The sequence below is a fragment of the Camelus bactrianus genome, chromosome 23 (genome assembly GCF_048773025.1).
Source record: "Camelus bactrianus isolate YW-2024 breed Bactrian camel chromosome 23, ASM4877302v1, whole genome shotgun sequence".
NCBI lineage: Eukaryota > Metazoa > Chordata > Mammalia > Artiodactyla > Camelidae > Camelus > Camelus bactrianus.
The window spans coordinates 3,846,836-3,869,967 of NC_133561.1; the positions used below are offsets into that span (position 1 = coordinate 3,846,836).

The 23,132-nt window shown below is 39.5% G+C and overlaps 1 protein-coding gene across 2 annotated transcripts in view; it reads left to right on the forward strand.

The window, feature by feature from the left end:
• The first annotated feature begins 2,376 nt into the window (after positions 1–2,376).
• Positions 2,377–23,132, forward strand: part of ZBTB41 (zinc finger and BTB domain containing 41) — a 36,181-nt gene continuing 15,425 nt past the window's right edge. The window contains exons 1-9 of one of the 2 annotated variants that reach the window (XM_074351585.1): positions 2,377–2,499; positions 3,056–4,295; positions 12,903–13,110; positions 13,814–13,883; positions 15,668–15,815; positions 17,780–17,909; positions 19,556–19,651; positions 21,012–21,118; positions 22,705–22,810. In XM_074351585.1, coding sequence (XP_074207686.1) covers positions 3,173–4,295; positions 12,903–13,110; positions 13,814–13,883; positions 15,668–15,815; positions 17,780–17,909; positions 19,556–19,651; positions 21,012–21,118; positions 22,705–22,810 — 1,988 coding nt within the window. In that variant the 5' untranslated portion in view covers positions 2,377–2,499; positions 3,056–3,172. Of the gene's footprint in view, positions 2,500–2,519; positions 2,863–3,055; positions 4,296–12,902; positions 13,111–13,813; positions 13,884–15,667; positions 15,816–17,779; positions 17,910–19,555; positions 19,652–21,011; positions 21,119–22,704; positions 22,811–23,132 lie in introns of those variants that run through there. The other variant, XM_074351586.1, reaches the window with a different exon arrangement.

Sequence of the window (23,132 nt, forward strand, 5' to 3'; positions counted from 1 at the left end):
TTAAAAAAAAAAATTAGTGCTAGCTGATCACAGCAGGAGAATTGGTTCAAGCTACTTAATATACACCATTGCTGATACTGGAATTCCTCCACGCAAAAAATTTTAAAGTTTATATGGTTGATTTAACAATTTTTTTCCCCTTAATTGCTTCTGAATTCTGATTCATGGTGAGAGAGACCTTCACCATTTTACTGTTATTTAGAAGTTTGTTTGCCTGTTGTTATAGTTCTGTCATGGTTTCAGTTTTTACACTGAAACTGTTGATCCATTTGGAATTTGCGATTTGCTGAGAAGTTTATATACAACTTACTTTTATTTCTGATGCCCACCTCTTTATCTAGACTGATTTATTGGAATGTCTATCTTTTTGTCACAGACTTGAAAGTTTACCTTTTTAATATAGTAAGTTAACCTGGGAATTTGGATCTCTGAGCTTTCTATTTTTCTGTTGTTTCATTGTATGTTTATGAGTCTGTGACATTTTTTTAAATGACTTTATAAGATTCTCATGCAATACTCGACACATACTTAGAGGATATAATTTGATCAGTTGCAATATACATATACACTACTGAAACTGTCACTACAATCAACTAAAGAAATCAAATCTTCTTGTGCCCTTTTAAAATCTATCACTAACTCTGATGCCACCAGCTGTCACTAAGCAACAGATTGTCATTTTAATGTGCAGTTTCTAGACTTTTGATAAATGGAATCATGTAGAATATGCTCATTTTGTCTTTATTCAACGTGGCTATTTTAAGACTCATCCACATGGTTGCCTTTGGCATTAGTTGGTGCTTTTTTATTGTTAAGTAATAGCATTCTATATCTTTGTTTATACATTCACCTGTTGGCTTTCTGCCTCTTTGCTTTCCTTGTGGGCCTCCACCCCACTAATACTTCCTCTGACAGAAACTTCTGACACCATAGGGGCATGGATGTTGGTGCTTTATGACTGAGGAAAATATAAAGGCATTATTTAGTTTTATTTTCTGACTGTTCATTGCTGGTGTATTAGGGTTCTCCAGAGAAACAGAACCAACAGGACAGATAAAGGACAGACAGGTAATTTTAAGGAATAGGTTCACATGATTGATTCTGGGGGCTGGTAAGTTTGAAACCCACAGGGCAAGCCCGCAGGTTGCAAACGCAGGTTAAGAGTTGTTGCTCCAATCTTGAGTCCAAGTACTGCAGGGCAGCAGGATGGAAACTCAGGCAAGAGTTTCTATATTGACGTGTTTGGGAGAACTACTCCCATGGAAAAGCGCAGTCTTTGCTTTTAAGACCTTCAACTGATTGGATGAGGTCTAACAAAGGTTCTTTCCTTGAGAAAACTTTAATCAGGCGCCCCTAAATTCTCTTCTCAGGTAGGCTCGGCTGTGTTTGCCTGTGCATCCCTCAATTTTACCAAGAATCCTGCTACGTCAGTTTAGCCAGAATCCCCCCTCACGACTGTTGTCTCAGTTTCCATCACTGGCACGCCAACATCCCAACCTGCTACCAGGCTATAAAGTCCCACTTCTCCTTGCCTAGAATTGGGCCCAATCTCTCCCCTAGTACGGAACTCCACTGTAGTAGACCCCCATGCATAAAGTTTGCCTTACCGTTCTTTAACAAGTGTCAGGAATACTGTTAACAGGTCCATCCACAGGGGAATGGGGACCGGGTTCACCAATCTGGTCACCCGTCCTACGTGGTTTCAGCCTCTTAGTTTCCTCGTGTCTGCACACTCACAGGACTAGGACCTCGCTACTAAAACGCTGGTCCTCGGAGGCGCAGGATCACCAGGGGCTGTGTCAGAAATGCACAATCTTGGGCACTGGCTCCAAAAGTTATCCTCGTGGGTTTTTTTTTTCTTTTTGTTTCGGTTTTCTTTCCTGTCCTACTAGCTGTATACTTATATGTACACTTTTCAACGATTCCTGTGGACAGTAAGAAGTGAAAAAATAATTTCAGGAGCAGCTGCGTTAGCTGTTTAAATCAGAAAAACAACGAGACGGCGCCCAGCGCGCTTCCTCAGAGCAGAGCGGCATGCGCGGCGCCGCCCGCAAACTGCCGCGCGCCGCGAGGATGCTCCCTGCCGGTGCCGCGGGGCCTCCGCCCGTTCCGACCAAGCTCCGCGTCAGTCTTCCCCGTCCCAGGCCCCGCAAGGCTGCCCGCAAGGCTCCGACCGGCTCGAGCCCGGTGGCCACGCAGCGGACCCCGGCAAACGGGGCCCCGCGGGCGGGGCGGGTGACGGAGCATGCGCGCGGGGGACGCACATGCGCAGTGGCTGGCGCAGGGCCGCGCCGAGTGTCCCGGCGGCCGCGAGGCTGCGCGCGGTTGACGTGTTCGGTGGCGGCGGCGGCGGCTGCGGCGGCAGCGGCCGGGCGCGGGGAGGGGAAGGGCGGGCCGGGCGGGGGCGGGGGGCTGAACCCGGAAGTGGGTCGGCGCCGGAGCGAGCGCGCCGGATTGGAGCTCGGCGGCCGGGAGCCAGCGGGGAGCCCTGGGTTCCCGGTAATGGATCCGTGCGTGGGGCGTCCGCGCGGGGGAGCGGGTGGGCCGCGCGGCTGGGGTCCCCTCGGCCGGCGGGGCCTGCGGGGTGCCTGCCCCGGGCACCCAGCTCCGGGGCACCCCGCTCTCCTCTCCGCGCCCCTCCTGGGGCCGCCTGCCGGGCGCCTCGGCCCGTGACGCTCGTCGTCCTCGCCCTGCGGAAGCGTGTTGACGGGGACGCGGACTCGGCGGCCGCCAAGGCCTTATTGTCACCCTCCTGGCACCCCGACCCCGCGAAGGTGGCCGCTCCACCTGCGCCCTCGGGCCGCAGGGCGCCGCCCTCCCCGTCCCTCCTTCCTCACCCTGCTCCTGAGTCGGGCCTGCAAGGTGCGCGCTGGCTTCCTTTAAAATTATTCTTTTGTTGCCTGTCTTTCCGAACCCGGCCTCCCCGTTCTCCGCCCTGAAACCTTAGCGGCGAATGAGTGCAGGCGGTGACTGTCGCAGTGTCGGCATCCCTCGGGCAGGGTTTGTGGGGTCGCTGTGCCCAGGGGTGTCTTACGTGTTCTTACTCTCTCCGCAGACCATGAAACCCTCGGGCGCGCCCCTCCCCCAGCTGCTGGCCAGGACAGTCTAGTTCTCCGTGGTCCACCCCGTCAGACACTTATGAAGTTTCTTGTTCTGGAACTGTTGTAGTGCAATGAAGAAAAGGAGAAAGGGTACTTCACATCTCGACGAGAAGATCCACCTAGGCTATCATAAAGAGTCTGCAGAGGGACATGTCTCGGTGGAGTGTGGCCCAGTAACCTGTACTCGCTCCACCGAGAGACCGGCTCCCGAGGGTCTTCACTGTTACCAGGAACTGCCTCCCTCTCCGGACCAGAGAAAGCTTTTGAGCTCTTTGCAGTACAATAAGAATTTGCTGAAGTATTTGAACGATGATAGGCAGAAGCAACCGTCTTTCTGTGACTTGCTTATCATAGTGGAAGGGAAGGAATTTAGTGCCCATAAAGTCGTCGTTGCTGTTGGCAGTAGTTACTTTCATGCGTGTTTGAGCAAAAATCCAAGCACTGATGTTGTCACGCTGGATCACGTAACGCACTCAGTTTTTCAGCATTTGCTTGAATTTCTTTACACATCAGAATTTTTTGTGTACAAATATGAAATACCTCTTGTGTTAGAGGCTGCAAAATTTCTGGATATTATAGATGCAGTTAAGCTGCTCAATAACGAAAATGTTGCCCCTTTTCAGTCTGAGCTAATTGAAAAGTCATCACCAGAAGAAACCCTCAGTGAATTGACTGGAAGACTATCAAGTAATCATCAGTGCAAATTCTGTAGTAGACATTTTTGTTATAAAAAGTCTTTGGAGAATCATTTGGCTAAAACCCATAGGTCCCTTTTGTTGGGGAAGAAACATGGGTTAAAAATGCTGGAGAGAAGTTTTTCCACAAGGAGGTCAAAAAGGAATCGGAAGTGCCCCGTGAAGTTTGATGACACCAGCGATGATGAGCAGGAAAGTGGCGACGGGTCCGACAGTTTGAATCAAGGCAGCTTTGAGAAGGACAAGGCAGATAGAAATGATTCTGAGGATCCTGGAAGTGAATATAATGCTGAAGAAGATGAGCTAGAGGAGGAAATGTCAGATGAGTCCTCTGACATTGAAGAACAGAGTGAGAAAGACCAGAATGATGGGGAAGAAGAGCCCGAGGCCAGGGATTCCGTAGGAAGCATTCAGGAGGTGTTGACCCCTGTGGTCATCCAGAACAGGAACAAAAAAATACTGCAGTGTCCCAAGTGTGATAAAACATTTGACCGCATAGGTAAGAAAAGGAGGCTCGTTTTCTGTCTCTTGTAACTTACTCTTCATGGATATTTTAAAGGTGGTAATTAAACACTAACCTTTGAAAGTAACTTTTACCAAGAAAACTTAAGTAGGGAGGATATTTGATTTTCAATATGTATTTTATCCTGTTACTTTAAATTTGTTGATTCCGGAGTTAAGTATTTATATTACCCTTTATTTTCTCTTCGTCACGTCTCAGCAGTAGATGACAGATCATTAGTTCATGTGTTTAGTATGAAAAATTCCAGTGTCAGTAGTTACGAATGTAGAGCTTTGATTTATATGCTAATTTTAATTTCATTGAGTCATTATAGAAAATTGAATTAGGTTATATTAGATATAATTTAATCATTTGTATACTGTTTCCCCTTGAGCATGGTAATCTGTGACTTAGTCACTTTTCCAGTATCCAGTACTGTTCAGAATTGGGATATTTCAGATTAGTCTAATATATAGTTAAGAATAAAACTGTCCTAAATGTGATTTCATTCTGTAGGCAGAGACTTTAGGGAGTGTCCTAATAGTATTCTTGGGTTATTATAATAATGAATAAGTCAACTTTTTCTTTATAAAAAAGCATATGTAGGAAATGTCTATACCCTTAAGTTAGAAATTTATCGGTGAATATTTAATTTCAAGAGTTAGTATTTGCTGGTAAGATAATTTTTGGAGGTGTCTTCCATGGACTTTCTAATGTGAGCTTTTAAATGACAACAGTTAAGCTATTTACATATAAATCGAAGTTATGAAATTGGAAAGAGAATTCTACCATCTATGATGATAAAAGGAACAGATAAGTGTAATTCGACCTTGTAAAATTACTTACACAGTTTAATACATCCCCACGTGTCTCGCAGCTTTGAGGTGCTTGTGTTATTGGCACAGGTGGACGTTGGTTATAGGAGGTATTGGTGATCATTTGCTCTCAAAATATTCGATAGTAGGAAGTATGGCAAAGCAGTGGTAACCTCTTTTTGCTTTTTATTATGCCTTTGAATATTTTTCTCTAAATCAAAATACTTTTGGCAATCCAGTTTAATAATTATTTGTACTATTTTTACTGTGCTTGAAGTTCCATACAAATGAGTAAAATAACTTTTTGAGTAACTCAGTCAGTTGGGAGGGCCTGTGTGTACCACTCAGGCTGGGCACGTGCTCTTGTAGAGCTGTGAACATGTACTGGGAGGGTAGAGAGAGGACAGCATTTTTAGATTGAGATGCCTGAGAACATTTCATCTTTCCAATTGATTCTGCTTTTTAAGACTGTAGTCTGAGCATCTTCTTTGTGTATTATGCCTTAATTTGACCTAATTTGACTTGAGATGTGTGAGCAGTGGTTAGTTTGCACATGACATTGATCAAGAAATGTCCTGTTGGACACTAGGTCTGCGAGATGCTACATGAGAAAGGGTTCTGTGTTCAGGTAAGACTGGGAAACTATACACAGTCTGGATTAACGCTGTCAAATTCACTAGTAAAGAAACCTGTTAATTTCAGTTAACTTGGCATTTCCTCAGATAATTTTACTGCAAGACACTTTTGGGGAAACTCCCAGGAGAGTTCTGTGCACGCAATTGAGGAAAATACTGCTCAAGATTGAAGTCCTGATGGACTGAGAAGAAGGTGTTTTGCAGCTTTTTTAACCGAGGTCAGCTCAGATAATCAGATAATTGTGGGACTCAGTAGGGCACCTTGTAGGCTTATTCCCAGCCTCCCTTCTGAGTGTATTTTACATTATACCCCTCTTATCCAGACCATCTTTTGCTTAGCCTCCTTGGGGCTGCTGACTTTTCCCCAGTAGAGGGAGAGAGAGTGAGATTGTGATTTTATCACACTGGTTGGAAAGTATGAGCTGGGATGACGTCAGACTGCCTGCATTTTTGAATTCAGGTCTTATGTGAGTTACTTAACCTGATTGTACTTTCATTTCCTCACAGATGGAGTGGGATGATGCTAACAGTACCTCCTCATGGGGGTGATATTGAGGATTAAATGGGATAGTTCTCGTGAATCACTTAAAATATTGTGTGAGATTTGGAAGGTGTGCAAGGAATGCTAGCTGCTGTTAGTAATCACTGGTAATTTGTGAGTGTCTCTACTATACAAATACAAAATGATATATTCTCTGTCCTCAAGAATCTTAGAGATTAATGAGTACATGCAAAAACACAATTATATTACAATAAAGATTATCTTACCAGGATAAGTGCAGAGGACTAGAGTAATTAAGAAAGATTTCACAGAGCAGGTAGCATTTGAGCTGGGACCTAAAGAATCAGGAGGAACTTACTAGGCAGAAGGACCAACAATTGTTGTGCAAAGGCACTGGGGTAGTTGTATTCTGGAAATTGCTAAGGGCAGCGTGATTTCAGGTGGGCAAGGAAGTGAAATGTGAAAGTGACAAGCAGTAAGGATTGGCTAGTAAGCAGAGGTCAAGTTCTGAATGGTTTATATGCAATATGCAGGAGGCTGGATTTTATCCAGTAAGTGATAGAAACGAGAAAACTTTGACAAAGGAAATGGCAGCCTGTAGGAGTTCTAGAAAGGTCACGCTGGCTTCAGTGCAGGGAAGGAAATTGGAGAGGACCAGGGAGTGTAGAGGCTTGGGCAGGGAAGATGAATGCATTGGGAATGGGATGTGGGATGAGGGTGGATCAGAGTTGCACTGAGTGTGGACTGCAGTGGGCTGGTGATGGATACAGTGAAAAGCATGTGCCGATGGCAAAGACCCATGTTTCTTCAGTGTCCTCCTGTATCATCTCTGTCAGAAGTCCTGCTCTTACACAGCTCAAGGCTGCTGTCCAGTCACCCTCATATCACCCACATTCCTTTCATAGGATTTTAAAATGCCCATCTCGATTTTGAATTGTTATTTATCTATTTCATTGTGAGCTTGAAGGTTTTGTATCTCCGTTTTGGTTGGTATCCTTTGTAATACCCCAGGTCATTTCAGAGAGTAAGTTTTAGTTAAACTCTTGTGTGATTGAACTAAGTTGAAAGGTTGACGTCTGACTCTGGACTTAACAAGCCTTAGCTTGCTGTCTCTGAGTGGGTAGATGAGAGATAATCAATAAGCCCTGAGACCTTCTGCTGGAACTATTAGCTCCACAGTATGTATTTTACTAATTTAAGTCCATCACTTTGGATCTTTTATCTTTTCTGGTGTATTTAGTAGTTGCTCAGTGAGACTCCTGATCCAGTTATATTTTTCCTTAGGCCACCAGCTGGCCTCCACTCAGCCTATTCTCATGCAGACAGGAGTCCTTTGACCTTTTCCTCTTTTACCAAAAACCTAGTGGGTGAAACGTTGAAATAGGGAGAAGATGACTGTTGGGTAAGAGAAAAAATTTGGATAATTTATCTTTTTTGTCATTCTTACTAGGAACTAAAATCTATCCTTAGATTTCATCTCTTCTAGAGGTAGAAAATGCTTTGTAACTTAAAAAAAAAAATGGGACTCACTACAATATTTTGACAGATTCCACTTGGTTCTGAATCAGGAACAGTTGTAACAGTGGCATAATTCTCTACTTTAAGGTTAAATATTTTAGTTAAGTATTCTTTAGGGTATGCCAAATTAATAAATTCAAGGTATAATTTAAGATTTATCATGTGAGATATATAATGAGCTAATTTGGTGATGTTTCTCTTTGTAAAAGCTCCATACAGAATCTGATAGTAATTTTGCATGACCCACATGGAATGAAGCAGAAGGTCAAGTTTCTTCATGTGAAAATATTTGTATTTTCTGTCTCCTCATTTGGGACACAGTTCCTACTGGGACTCCATCCAAAGAAATGCTGTGGATGAAATTTCTTAATATTATGTGTTTTCTATTGGTGATCAAGAATGGTTGGTCATAGTTTAGTATTCTGTGAAGGAATAATGGGTTTCTTTTTTAATTGGAACTTTATTTGATAACTTTGAAGAACGTTTGATTTATACAGTATTGGAATCCCGCGCCCCACTCCATAAAAGAAGAAGAAACAGTTGTAGAGGTTTCTTCTGAGAGATGTTTATGCTGAAGAGAGCCCACCCACGTCCCTGCCAGCTGATTTAAACATGAGGTTTCTTTGGACCTTTACCTGACTTTCAGGTTCAGCATTCCCTCAGAAGCTGTGTCTCGTCTGTTGTTCAGAAATTCAGATCCATGTGGATCACAGGCACTACCAAGCCTCTCTGCATGAAATTTGAATTAATAATACAACAAATTTTTTTTTTACTTTAGGGATTCTGAATGTTATAATGAATTATTCAAATTTATGTATTTTCATTGATCTCCTTGAATTTTGCTCTATTTATTTTAAATAATTTTTTTAAATTTTGGCTATTTTGGTTTAAATGTCCGAACATTCTTTTTTTGTTGTCGTTGTTAAATCTTATGAAATCTATTGTTCTGTCAGGAAATGGAAATTTAATAGGCAGAAGTGGTTTTCATTTTTAATTTAACTGCCATTTGATGGTTTTAATTTTCAACTACCTGTAACTTAATTTTTATTTGCAAGCAAGCAAAAATATCTTGACTTTAAATAAAGGGAAAATTCTACTAATTGTTAATTTAGCATCTTTCCAGCAAAGACATTTTTGTAGAAAATAAAAGATTTGGTGAAAAATTTTTTTAATAATTTTAGATTTTTAAGTTCCTCTTCCTGTTCACTTGGGTATAAAAATCAAGAGACTTGTACTTTAGGGAGTTAATAAGTTAGCTTTCAGTCTTGAGATTCTGTGCTAAGCAAACATAGTCAGTCCCCAGGTAAGAGTGGTCCTGTTCAAAAAGTCACTTATAAGTTAGTCACTTAAAAATCGTACTGTATACTCTTGATTTACTTATCATTTCTCCCACAAGTGTGTATGTATCATTTACATCATTTTAAAAACAAGTTTATGAAAAATGTGGAATGTGAAAACTTTCACATTGAAGTAAAACTTTTTTTTTTTAATTCTATACAGTGACCCCTATCTTTGTCAAATTAAAATTGTGGGTTATTAGTACATATTGATGATGTTTGGATTCTGTACCTTTTCTCATATCCAGTAGATGTGTAACAGATGTTAAGGAACCCAGTGTAAGCATGCTGTGTTATAACAGAGACTGAAGTCAACTTAGAGAACATTTCTCCAAAGACATTACGTTATAGCAGTGATGGGCTGGTTATACCCTGCAGAAGGTGATAGAAATCAGTGCTTTTCCAACTTTTTTTTAGATGATTCAAGGTCAGAAATACATGTAGTATTATGCATATACTTATTTTTATATGTATATGTGCTCATGCATACATTGAAGCAAAGTAATTGCATGAATCCAGTATGAATGCACTCTGATATTTCCTACTCTGTTCTGTTCCCTTTTCCTCCCCAGTGCTAGTTACAACCCAAAGAATTGATTTTATGAACACCAGGGACTTTTAGTTTGTAAAATAGCGATCTAAGCCAGTGTGCAGTTCACTTCTTGTTTTAGAGAACCTACTTGCTATTTGTGGTGTTTGTGAAGAGTCATCACAGACACATGAAAACACCTCTCCCCCAGGGAAGCCCCGTATTAGCTCTGGTCCCTTGCCAGCGGAGAAGGTGGTGGCAAGGTTGGGGTGTACACACACCTGTGTGGATGGCAGTCATGCCCGCAATGGCAGAGAGAGGACGAGGAGATACTGGGCGTTTTTAGCAGTGGCCGGGGACGAAGCCAAGTTGTTGCAGGGTTTGCGGAGAGCTGCAGTGCCAGTTTGATCTGTTACAGCATATTCATAAACCAGGTGTATGCATATTTGCATTTGAGATACAGCTATGTGTCCATCCTGTGGCTAGTAAGCCTAATAATAATGCTAACAACTAGTATTTCCTAGTGCTTGCTATGTGCTGGGGTGTTTTAAGTGTTCTGTGTATATTTATTTGTTACTTCTCACAGCCCTGGAAGTGTTAAGAACTCAGGTAGACAGAGGTTGAATAAACTACTAGCTGGACTGAGATCACATAGCTAATTTAGTAGGTGCCCAAACATTGAGCACGTTGCCTGACTGCATGCATATAAAAGGTGCATAGATCATCAAATGGTCTGTGCGTAAATCCCTAGTGGATTTTTATCGTACTTTTGTTCTTCTTTGCTTATGATTGTCATCCTTCCACCCAACCTTGAAGGGAAGGTTCCCTTCCCTCGGTATTCTGATGTAAGTGCAGTGCAGTTAATTTTTAGATAATATACTATGTGTTTATTAAATTGAATCATATGTAGTTATATACAATAAATTGGTAAATTAATTTATTAAGTAGACGAGTAATTATGATCATCTATTTTTCCTCAGTGGCCTTGGAATATTTTGGGTTTTTTTCTAATCTCCATGGTTTGTATAGGATTTATCTTTTTTTCTTTTAAGTGTATGGCCGAAATGCTATACTTTCACGTTAACTTTGGCCTGAAGAAAAATATATACATTTATTTTTTCAGGACAAAGCAAAGCTAAGCTTTTCATTGAAAACTGCTCTTTATATTATTAGTATTTTTTCTTATTTTTTGTTGCCTTTTACTTCAAAGTTGACATTTTTATTTTAAGCCACTAGATGTGCACGTTCACAACTTTGATGACGGAGTAATAGTAATAGCCAGCGTGAACTGATAGCATGTGATTGGTTAGACACAGTTGTAAGCATTTTATGTGTATTAATTCATTTGTTCTTACAACAATCCTCAGAGGTAAACACTGTTATTTTGCTTTTATTTTTATACATTCTTATTATCCCATTATTATTTTTTCAGATGAGAAAGATTTGAGGCTAAAAAGGTCACTTGTCCAAGATCACATAGCCCGCAATTTAAAGTCAGAGTTCTTACTCATGTGCCTCGATCCAGGGTCTGTCCCTCTACCTGTGATACCGTTCTGCCTCTGTTATGTAGAAATTTATATTCTAAATAATGGTGTAAAAGAATTTTAGTCTCAGAAGGAATATAAACAAATATTAAACCAAAGTGTATCCTTTTATTTCATTTTTTATTGTAACTTTTCCCTTTGGACAGTTTGTATGAAAATTTTTCTTCTTTTTATGTTTTTATTGAATTGTAGTTGATTTAAAATATTGTTTCAGGTGTACAGCAAAGTTATTCAGTTATATGTAATTTTACTTTTTAAGATTCTTTTCCATTATAGGTTATTACAAGATACTGAATATAGTTCTCTGTGCTGTATGGTAAATCCCACTTGTTCATCTATTTTATATATAGTGGTGCATTTTCTGTTCATCCAATACTCCTAATTTATCCCTCCTCCCACTTTCCCCCTTTGGTAAGTTTGTTTCTTATGTCTGTGAGTCTGTTTCTGTTTTGTAGATAAGTTCATTTGTATTATTTTTTAGATTCCACATTAATGATATCATATAATAGTTGTATTCATCTGATTTGCTTCACTTAGTATGATAGTCTCTAAGTTTATCCATGTTGCTATAAATTTTTTTAAAGGCTGAGTAATATTCCATTGTGTGTTGATACCTACATCTTCTTTATTGATTCATCTGTTGATGGACCCTTAGGTTGCTTCGGTGTCTTGGCTGTTGTAAATAGGGCTGCTGTGAACATTGGGGTGCATGTGTCTTTTCAAATTAGTTTTCGTCTTTTCTGAATATATGCCCAGGAGTGAGATTGCTGGATCATGTGGTAGTTCTATTTTTAGTTTTTTAAGAAACCTCTATACTGTTCTCCGTACAGGTTGCACCAATTTACATTCCCACCAACAGAGTAGGAGGGTTAAAATTCCTTGATTGTCCCCACAGGATATACTTGTAATATTTGTACAGCACTCGGGCATTCAGGACATAATACTGATCTCACATTAGTTAGCCTCTGGGTATCTGTGCATTATCCCTGTTCATTTTGTCCTTTTCCTGCTTTCCTTGGTACTGCCCATATGTGTTGGCTTCAGTGGCTTAGTTTTAAGCATGCAGTCAATATAGGTGACTTACTTGTGTCCTAATGTCTTGTAAGTTGGAGAAGTCTCATGTCAGTGGGCTGTAGTGACATATAAATTTTGTTGAGTATTCTAGATTTGCAGTACCCTTTCCAGATTACTTTCTGTGGGAAGAGAGATGAAAATATGTAAGATACATAACATTATATTGCCTTTTATGATATTTTTAAAAGGCCTTTCAAATCTGAGAATTATTAATTCATGGACATACATGGTGAAAGTAAAATATTAAAATTCTAAATTTTAAATGAAGAGTAGATCTTTTGCTGAAGGTCATTTTTAAATTGGGGTAAAAAAGACATTTCAAAGTCTTATTTAAGTTCAGAGAATTTGCCAACAAAATTTTAAGAAAATTTCCCCAAACTTTTGATTTTTAAACTGTGTAAACATGAATAATTGTTTTTTTAAAATGCCATGTTTTTGAGGAAAAGGTATATATACTCTGAGCAGTAAGCTCAAAGCAATAAGGTTTTAAGATTTATCAGACAGACAAAGCTAGGTAAACTTTTTTCAATTTTGGGTGTGGATGTGTCTGTTAAGTATACTATTAATCTTGAGATTTTATTCCACTGTCAAATTTCAGTCACTATGTAGTAAATGTACTGAATTTAATTTTGATTTCTATCTTTTTGTAGGGAAATATGAGAGCCACACACGTGTTCATACAGGTGAGAAGCCCTTTGAGTGTGATATTTGTCACCAGCGCTATTCGACAAAGTCTAACCTAACTGTTCACAGAAAGAAGCACAGTAATGAAACAGAGTTTCATAAGAAGGAGCACAAGTGCCCTTATTGTAATAAACTTCATGCAAGCAAGAAGACTTTAGCCAAGCATGTTAAGAGGCAAGTATTATCTTGCTTCCGTAATATATTTTATTGTGCTTTCTAATTTAAATACATAGTGAGCTGAAAACATCTATGGAGTGCTTGTCTCCAGTTCTTTCTAACATTACTACAGATTTATTAAGAAAAGAACAGCAAATGTTGGTTTGTTCATATTTTTTACAAACGCCTTTGAGAAATGAAGTTTTTTTGATGTTGAAACAAAAACTATATACTATAGATGTTTAAGGTACAGCCTTTTCATTTCCTCTGTTTTCTGTCTTGGGTTTTGGCAAGTATATTTTCAACAGATACAGTTTTAGAATGCTAGGAAACTTACTCCTGATGCTTAACTTTGCATTTAGTGTTTAAAATTTGTGAAAGAAAATGCTTAGTATGGTATTGCATATTTAACTTTGAGGAATAAATTTACTAAAATGTGGACTAAAACAAATCCAATGAGGATTGTCTGTGAATAGATAGGTCCTGTACATATTTAAAATATGACTACACTTTACTTTGACTATTTCTGCATAACTTCAGGCACACACATTCATATATTAAAATGATACTGATACTTGTGTTCTTAAAGTGCTCACATGTGCCTGTCTCTTTAAGAAAGGAGTCAGTGCCTAATTCTTGTATCACTGTCAACATATCATATGGAGTATTTTCTTAACTAATATGATCTTTTCCTAATAATCTTTTAATTTTTCTCTTATAGATTCCATCCTGAAAATGCACAAGAATTTATTTCCATTAAGAAGACTAAGAGTGAAAGTTGGAAATGTGATGTAAGAGATTTTAATTTGTAATAGAAAACCAAATTAAATGTAGTGTGCCCTGTTGGGGAAGTAATTAGATTTTAAAGTAATATAAACTTAGCTTATGTTACTTTTAGAATCTCTTTTTTATACAATGTTATCCTAACATTTTTGTAAATTAAGCCTGATATGAGTTAGTTTTTTGATGATGTACTTGAAAAATAGAAATCTTAGTTTTTTATCTTTATCGTAATCACTATACCGTGGTTTTATATTTGTCTGCATAAACTGTCACATTACTGTTGCACAGAATATAAAATGTTAGAATTTTCCCTGCGTTTCTGGTTATCTGTTGCAGCATATCACACCACCTCAAAACTTACCAGCCTTAAATAACCATTTCATTGTATCTCATCATCTTGTGAGTCAGGGATATAAATGTGGGCAGGATTTTGCTAGGTAATTCTTCCGTTCCAAGTGGTGTCAGCTGATGGATGGTCTGTGTGATTTGGTCTGGTTTGGAGCTGTTTCCAAAGTGGCTCACTCACGGGGCTGGGAATTTAGTGCTGGTCGACACCTAGGAGCCCAGCAAGGACAGCTGGCTGGGGACCCCTTCCTGGGGCTGCCTAAACCTCCTTCGGGCATGGCAGCGAGGTTCTGAGTGAGTGCGTGTTCCAGGAAGCCGAGGGAAACACTGGAAGGCCTTGTATGGCCCAACCACTTCTAACATGGTCTGTTGGTCAGACAAGCCACCCAGCCGGGGAAGATTTAAGGGGAGTGGAATTCGTTTCCATTTTTCAGTGGTAAGAGTAGCAAAGAATTTGCAGATATTTTGATTCTGCCACATCTTCTAAAGCACTTTTTCATTATTTAGGTAAATATTGTTTAAATGAATCACCAGCTGTCATTCTATCTTCCTTACTCCTAGACTTCGATTTATATATGTGGCAAAATTCTTAACCGTTTCTCTGATTTCAGCTTCTAGGAATTGAAGTTAATTATTACTTATTTGGATCTACATAAGGTGGTTTCTTCTCCTTACTAAGTTGCATCATCCTCAGCTGTAAAATGATAATAATCATCATATCAATAATCTGTCTCTGAGGGTTAGTCTGAGAAATAAGTAAAACCCTCTGCGTGTCAAGTTAACGTTGTACCTGGCACGCAGTCTGTGCCGTGTCATCGCAGCAGCCCCTCCTCCCCCTTTCCAAATCTGCTGCCTGCCATATTTCTTTAAAAAGTTGCGTCTTTTCTTTCTGACCACTTCAGGACATAAATTTTTAAGCAATTTTTCTGAAATTTCTCATTCCTATTCCTAATCAGATATATGGCAAGCTTGATAAAACCTTTTTTTCATGACATGTAATTGATTTAAAACATAAATTTAATGGATTTAGAAATATTGACTAGGATTAAGATAGGAAGATTACTCTTAGCCTATTAGAAATGTAAAGCATTGAAATTCAGCCTCCTTTAGTACTAATTTCAAATAACTGTTTTAGTTCGTTTGTTTGTGGGGGTAATTAGGTTTATTTATTTTACTTGGGGTACCGGGGATTGAACCCAGGACCTCAAGAATGCCAAGCACATGCTCTGCCACTGAGCTCTCCCTTCCTCCCTAAAATAATTTCTTACTGTGACTTCTCCAAGGCATTTTTTCTACATAATTAGTTGATTACAATTTTGATAAGTTTTCTCTTTTGGGAGAAATTTCTCTGTAATGATTTGAATTTTTGTCTTTATTTCTCATCATGAGCTTTGTATTTTTATTTTAAATTCAGGTTCCCTTATGTTGTGTATGCATTTTCTTTTAGATTTGTAAGAAATCTTTTACTCGGAGACCACACTTGGAGGAACATATGATTCTACATTCTCAAGATAAACCTTTTAAGTGTACCTATTGTGAAGAACATTTCAAATCACGATTTGCACGATTAAAGCATCAAGAAAAGTTCCATCTGGGTAAGCAGATCACTTTTCTAGAGCAGTCATAGCAGTTACTGGTAGTCATGTCAGGCTGCAGGAGGCTGCTGCTGTCGGACCACAGAAGGCAGTTGCGTTAAGTTGGGAGAAGAGCTGGATTTGCTGCCCTTCTTGGAGATGAGTAAATATGGGGGGTTTTTGTTTGTGTTTTTGGTGGCAGGTGTGTTTGTGGTCGTAACTGTATTTACTTACAGTTGATTGTTGGATAGGTTTGTGAGTGGCTGGGAAAGGCGTTTTTGTTTTGGAAAAACTGATTTTTCCGAGAATGTCATGAACTTAGTGTATTTGGAATTCAGTGCTGTATTTGATGAATTCTCTCCCTAATGCCTATGGCCAGGGTGGAGACTTGTGTTCCTAGTGGCAGCACAGTTAGGTTACAGGTATGACAGTTAATCCCAGTAATGAGTTACTGTCATCCCAAGTGGCCTCTTTGCCGTCCTAGTCAGTGTGTTTACGCAGGCCTGCGAATACGATGGATGACATGAAGCTGTGGCAGGGGAAGCTGACGCAGCAGAAAATAAAAAATGTAAAAGAAAAATATTTCTGCACTATTAAAAGAAAGTTAAAACAAATTCAGTTAAAATTAATTAACAGTGAATACACAGCTGTACGCGTGGGAATGACCTGATGCTTGGTCTCTGGGGCCGCAGAGCTGCAAGATGGGCAGGTGGACTTATTAACAGCAGGGGCTCCTTAGGCACAGTCACATGACTGTGACTAAGCTAGTAGTGTCACATGACTGACAGAGAATGAGGAAGGTAATTGCCTCGCTGACTTTAAACTGACCTGGAATACTGCGTGCATTTATGGATACCACAGCCGAGATGGATATTGACATGTATTCTAGAGTCAGGGAGTATGGCAACATAGGGCCTTAAAATCGCGGCACCTGGATAAACTTTTGAAGGACCTTGAAATATTTTGTTGGGGAAAAGGAGACAGACCACCTGTCTTCAGATATTTTCAAGGCTCTGTTGTGCAATAAGAAATACAGTTGTCCCTTAGTCTCCATCGGGTATTGGTTCCAGGACCTCCCCAGATAGCAAAATCCAAGGATGTTCAAGTCCCTTATGTAAAATGTGGGGCTGGGGCTGTTTGTATATAACCTCTGCACATACTCCTGTATACTTTAAATCATCTCTCGATTTCTTACAATGCCCGATACGACGTAAATGCTGTTTAAATAGTTGTAAGTACAATGACGTGCTATGTAAATGGTTACCAGTGCAAAGCAAATTCAAGTTTTGCTTTTTGGAACTTTCTGGAATTTTTTTTTCAAATATCTTCTATCTGCATTTGGTTGAATCCACAGATGTGGGGTGGGGCAGGGGGCACAGCAAGCCAACTGTATTTCTTCCACATATCCTTTGCCTTCCTTTCGGTTTGCCCTTGGTAGAACTGTCTTCTCCCCATTGTTTATTTTGTGAAATTATGGTGAAATTTTAAATCCAGCTAATGTCAATATTACTGTGAGAAATCTGTGTTTAATTGTATAAGAGTAAACAGAAATGTGCCACAGCATTTTCAGTCTGGATAGTATCATTAAGAACTTTTATTTGTAAGGAGCAGCAGAACATTGTCAAACTATGACCTCTTTTAAGTCCTCTGTTTACTCTTTGAAAGTTTCTCACTACTTTGCTTCCCCCCAGGTTTGGAGTGTAACACTTTCTACTTTGTCCCAGTCTGATTGCAATTTATGAACTCAGCTTACTCAGCATTTGTTGTATTAGATGCCTGGGGCCACGCTTGGCCCTTGGGATGCAGAGACGATCGTGCCCTGTCTGCTGGGAATAAACAGTCTAGAAGCGAAGAAAAAACTATAAATAAATAGTTGAATGTGTTGTGATATATATTTACTAGCAGTAGTAGGTGTGAGTTTGTCACATACATATTAAATTTGACTTAGTGTCTATTCATAGATGCACACCATTTTTTCCTTTTAGGTCCTTTTCCGTGTGATATATGTGGTCGCCAGTTTAATGACACTGGCAATTTGAAACGCCATATAGAGTGTACCCATGGTGGAAAGAGAAAATGGACTTGCTTTATCTGTGGAAAATCAGTACGGGAAAGGTGAGGAATTATCTAAACATCCAAAAAAATCCTGGTACTGTATGTATAAGTAATTAGTGAATGTATTTTATGGAATTATGCTTTAATTTGAAATTTAAGGCTAAAAGGAATTATGTAAAATGTTACAGAAGGTGATATGAAGTCAGGATTTGCAGATTTAGATGGTGAATTTAACATGGGTATAAACATAACGTAGGATGGGGAATGGCGACCACAGGATGTCAGTTGTGCAGCATGTGTCCGTGACGGTATTGGGTCCACACTCGCAGTGGCAGTGACCCAGCATGTGTTGAGGGTTGTTAGTGCTAAGCTCTCTGCTGGTGTGTTTCCTCTGTTAGCTAAGGGACAGAATGCTGGAGTAGGTCTGACGCAAGAGCGTTACGTTTTTACTGTGCTAAGAACACTGAACACAGGAACTACCCCCTTACCGAGTGTGTGAGCACACAGCGCGGTGCTGACGACACAGGCACGGAGTTGTGCGGCGCATCTCTAGAACTTACTCACCTTGCACAACTGAAATTTTCGCCACTGCACACAACTGCCCACTTCCCCCTCCCTGGCCCAAAGTTTCACTGTGTTCTGCGCCCATGCACCGCCTGCATGCTGAAGAGTTTCCTGCTGTGTGCCTGGCTGCTTGGTTTGGCTGAGGATATGCGCTTCATTTCACAAATAGAAATGTTCTTTTTTGATCTACCCGTGAGAAACAGAGGTGGGTCATGGTGCACCTCAAAGCCAAATATACACAGCAGGCTACTCACTTTGGCCCGTCTCTGCCAGACTCCCCGTGCCGGGTCCGCCCCAGCCAGTCAGATGCTCCGGTCATGGTGACCCCCTTGCGGTCGTGGTGACCCCCGTGCGTTGCAGTATTCAGTCAGGACCTGACCCCCTGGCGTGCTGGGAGCACAGGGGAGGTGCAGCCGGGCTGACGGGGAGTCGCTGCTCGTGCCGCCTCGTGGGCCCCTCATCAGTGGTGGGGATGTGGTTGGGTTTGTGCTCGCTACTCAGTCTTTCAAAAACATGCAGCGCATCGTTTAGCGGTATGTACTGTATAGGTCGTAAAACAAAAAAGAAAGGGGATACTTACATAAATGGTTATTTCTGAGAGAGGGACATGGGGAGGGTGATATCAGGGAGGAGCAGGTGGAGGTGTTGTGAGGGAAACTGCAAGTATCTGTAAAGTTGTATTTGCCTTAAAACAGTCTTTTAACAAATTTTGAGCACATGTTTGAAAGAAACAGTACTGATAAACTGGATTTCTTATATATTATTAAACTCTCTCCATTAAAATTTACATGAGTTTTACCTAACTCAGTAGTGACAATTGAGCATTTCTCATTTGTACTTTTTTGGACATTTACTTAAGCTATATATTAAATCTTTGAGCAAAACAATAGCAAAGGAGGCCAAAGTTAAATTGTCTGCCTTTTTTAAGGAGTCAGACATAATAAACATGTTTCTGTGCTGGTGCAGATGATCCAATTAAGAGCAAAAACATTGTAGGAAAAAGGGGACAATTGCATAGTTTTCTGTTAGCTTGAACACCTTTCTAGTAAGCTTGCTGGAAATCTGTGTTTAATATGTACATTGGCATTAAAAAATCTGTAGCTAAATATATATATACGTACATATGTTTTTTTTAAATATAGAACTACTTTGAAAGAACACTTGAGAATCCATAGCGGAGAGAAGCCTCATCTTTGTAGTATTTGTGGGCAGAGTTTTCGTCATGGAAGCTCATACAGGTAGATCAAGCCATTTTTAGCCCCTATATTAATTAAGATAAAATTGTATCCCCATTTCAGTTCTGTTTCCTTATCATTGCATTAGTTGTTTGATGAATTAAAACATGTCTTAGACCTTAAGATGAGCAAAGTTGTGCAGAAAACTCTACTGTATAGACTTGCCCCTACATTAGAACGTTTAATATTTTCTTCATTCTGTAGTATAAAATATTTTTAAATCTTTTCTCATCACTAAGTTTGCTGAATGCTTTACTGTCTAAGTCATTGTCATTTAAATATTTATTTCATGACTTTTCTTTGAATCAAAATTCATTAAAACTCCGGTGTTCTAAAACTGGTGAATTTTTTCAGTGCTAATTATCAAAGAATATTTTGGTATAAAAATATGACAAAATTGAAAATTCTGGGATTCTCAATTTTAAAATGTCTTCTGTGTGTTAGTTGTAAATTACATAATTATTTTTAAAGCTGAATGCTGACCACATTTTCAATCTTTGAAAAGTTTTTAATGAATAGATGACTACTTACTGTTAGTGTACCATTTTAATTTTTATTGATCTTAAGAATTTAATTTTTAAACTTTCATTTATTATTTACCTCTTTTTAAGATTAAACAGAAAGCTTCCCCTTTAAACGTGTGTAGTCCAGTCCGTTTACTGGTTTCAGTCAGAGTCGAATCGATACCTGTTCTGACACCTTGTATGGGAAGGGTATTTGTTTCTTAGAATATACATATAGATGGAAGTTGTGGGGATAAAAATAATTGAACTTAAGTGAATTTTAATAATCTGTCCTTTATAATAACCTTTCATAATCTGTCTCTGGGTTACTATAAAATGAGCCACACTTTGTTTGGTTAGTGTGAAGCAGTAAAATAGAATTGTCAGAAGGTTGAGTAGTGATAAAATTGATGTAACTTCTCAACTGTCAGTTTATAAGTGGTATCAGTTGTCCAGAACAGGACTAATTCTTAATAAGTTACTGTCCTCATATGTTCAGTCACTGTGCACTTCCCCCATTTGTGGTTCTGATTCCCCCAACTCCCCCCACCTCCTGCTCCTGCAGCACCCCGGTCAGACGGATGACGACCCTAGGCGGTTGGTTCCGCGAAGTAGATTTAGGATCTTAAAAGTCAGGAAGAGTGGGAGCATGTGCCAGATATCAAAGTGCTTTTTTGAAAAAGGTGAGTAGGAATCCTGGAGTCAGGCAGTGAACGTGGGAAGGACCTGAAAGTCAGAAATGAAGTGAATAACAGATGAGCGTGGTTGAGTAAAGGGCCCAGCTCTCGTTACTTAGAGTTAATCAGGTTTTTCCTTCTGTGTCACCAGTGTCAGTTGTCTTCAATTTTTTTTCTTTGTAGACTTCACTTACGAGTACATCATGATGATAAAAGATATGAGTGTGATGAATGTGGGAAAACATTTATTCGTCATGATCACCTTACAAAGCACAAGAAAATACATTCAGGTGAGGCATGTTTTGTAATGATGTTTCCAAAATCCTTTTCAAAAGACCTGAGGATATACCACATCATGTTTATGTTGGCTGTAATTTAAATAATTCAGTATTTGTAATGCTGATTCTAAAAACCTTTTCTTAAAAAAAAGCATCTGAAAGGGACATAATTTTGTGACATGTTTTTTGGACACTGTCATTTTAATCATTTGGTTACCTTTTATAATTACAGACTGTATTTTAAAGTTTGTTTTAATTAAATTCTCCAAATTTGCATTTTGCATATTATGTGGATATGTGCGGTAATTGCCCTTGGCATTTCTCTGAAGGGAGAAGCCAAGACATTTCTCATTTTAATTGGATTTGAAAAAAGTTAGCAAAACTTAGACTTTGAAGAGAATTATCACAATGTGGGTGTTAAAGTTTATGAACTAGTGAAGTTTGAAGCCCTGTCTTTGGAAGAGTGCCTTAATAATCCTGATCAATTTCAGATCTTTGTACTGTGTTTATAATTTTTGTACTCTGGGGATTTCTTTCATATTTTCCCCTCAGACTGATGCTCAGGAAGTGCTAAGAGAGCCAGCTCTATGAGCACAATAACGGGAGAGAGCCATCTCTGTGCGTGCGGTAGAACAGGTGATTATTACTATTATTATCGTCAACAGTTTCAATATAGTGTGCAGTGGGTGTGATGTTTTCTCAGATGACCTTAATGAGGCAGGTTGCGGTTGTTGTTACCACTTTTAAGAGATGCTAAAGGCCTGATGATTTTTTTACTGGAATTATGCATTTTCATTTTCAGGAGGAGAATCCTAAATTGCTGATTCTAGAGGTCACATGGTTTAATCGCATTCAGGTATTAAGTTGAGACAGTGGTTTTTAAAGGCCAAGTCTTTGTAACAATATAAGAATAGAAGTGACAAATTGGACTCATCTAGAACTTTCCTTCATATTTGTGTTTTGGCTCATTGCAAATGTAAGAAATCCCCACAGATGAAAAATCTTTTCAAAGTAAAGTACAGGGGGAGGGTTAGCTCAGTGGTAGAGCGTGTGCTTAGCATGCACGAGGTCCTGGGTTCAGTCCCCAGTACCTCCATCACAAAAAATAAATAAATAAGCCTAATTACCCCCCGCAAAAATGTGAAGTACAAAGATCTGAAACTGTTCAGGTCCTTTTTGTAAACAGTACAACAGCCTCATCTTGATTCAGTGTTTTTTCATTGGAGGTGTTTGATATCCAGACTGTGTCTTCCTAAAAAACAGTCCCAAGTTTTGAAGTCCTTTCATTTATCTTACTCTGTTACACTGAAAGTCAAGGTTTGAGGTCTTCAGCAAGAGGCTACTGATTCCTTCTCCAAGTGGGAGATTCCTTTTCCAACATCCATGAAAATAAGTACAGATTCATTGAGGAGGTGTGTGTGTGTGTGTGTGTGTGTGTGTGTGTGTGTGTGTGTGTGTGTGTGTAGGAATATAAGGCAAACAGCCCAGATAAAGGGTGGCTTTACTTCTACCATGTTGTCTTACTGTTGGATAATTTGTTTTGGGGGGTTAAAAAATACTGAAATGTATATCATAATCAAAATATTTGGGTCTTTAAGGTGAGAAGGCTCATCAGTGTGAAGAATGTGGAAAATGCTTTGGTCGTAGGGATCACCTCACTGTTCATTACAAAAGTGTACACCTCGGAGAGAAAGTGTGGCAGAAGTAAGTGAAGAGGCAGAGTTTCTCATCATTATTACCTTGGATAAGTCTGAGCTGGAGGGAAGTTACAACTTGTCTCATAGTTGATTTTGTTTATCTGGGGGTGGAGTAACCAGTTCCTTCTCCAGCATCTGTCGCTTCCCTGCAGACCGGAAGGAACTGAATGAAGCATATTGTTCATACTTGTTTTCAGTTGATTCAAAGGCTAGGAGGTGGAAGACGTTGAAATGAATGACTGGTATAAAATCTTGGCATTCTTTGGGAATTTCATTTATGTTTGCTTGCAGTGGCTCTTGGGGAGCTAAATATAAATAAATATACTACC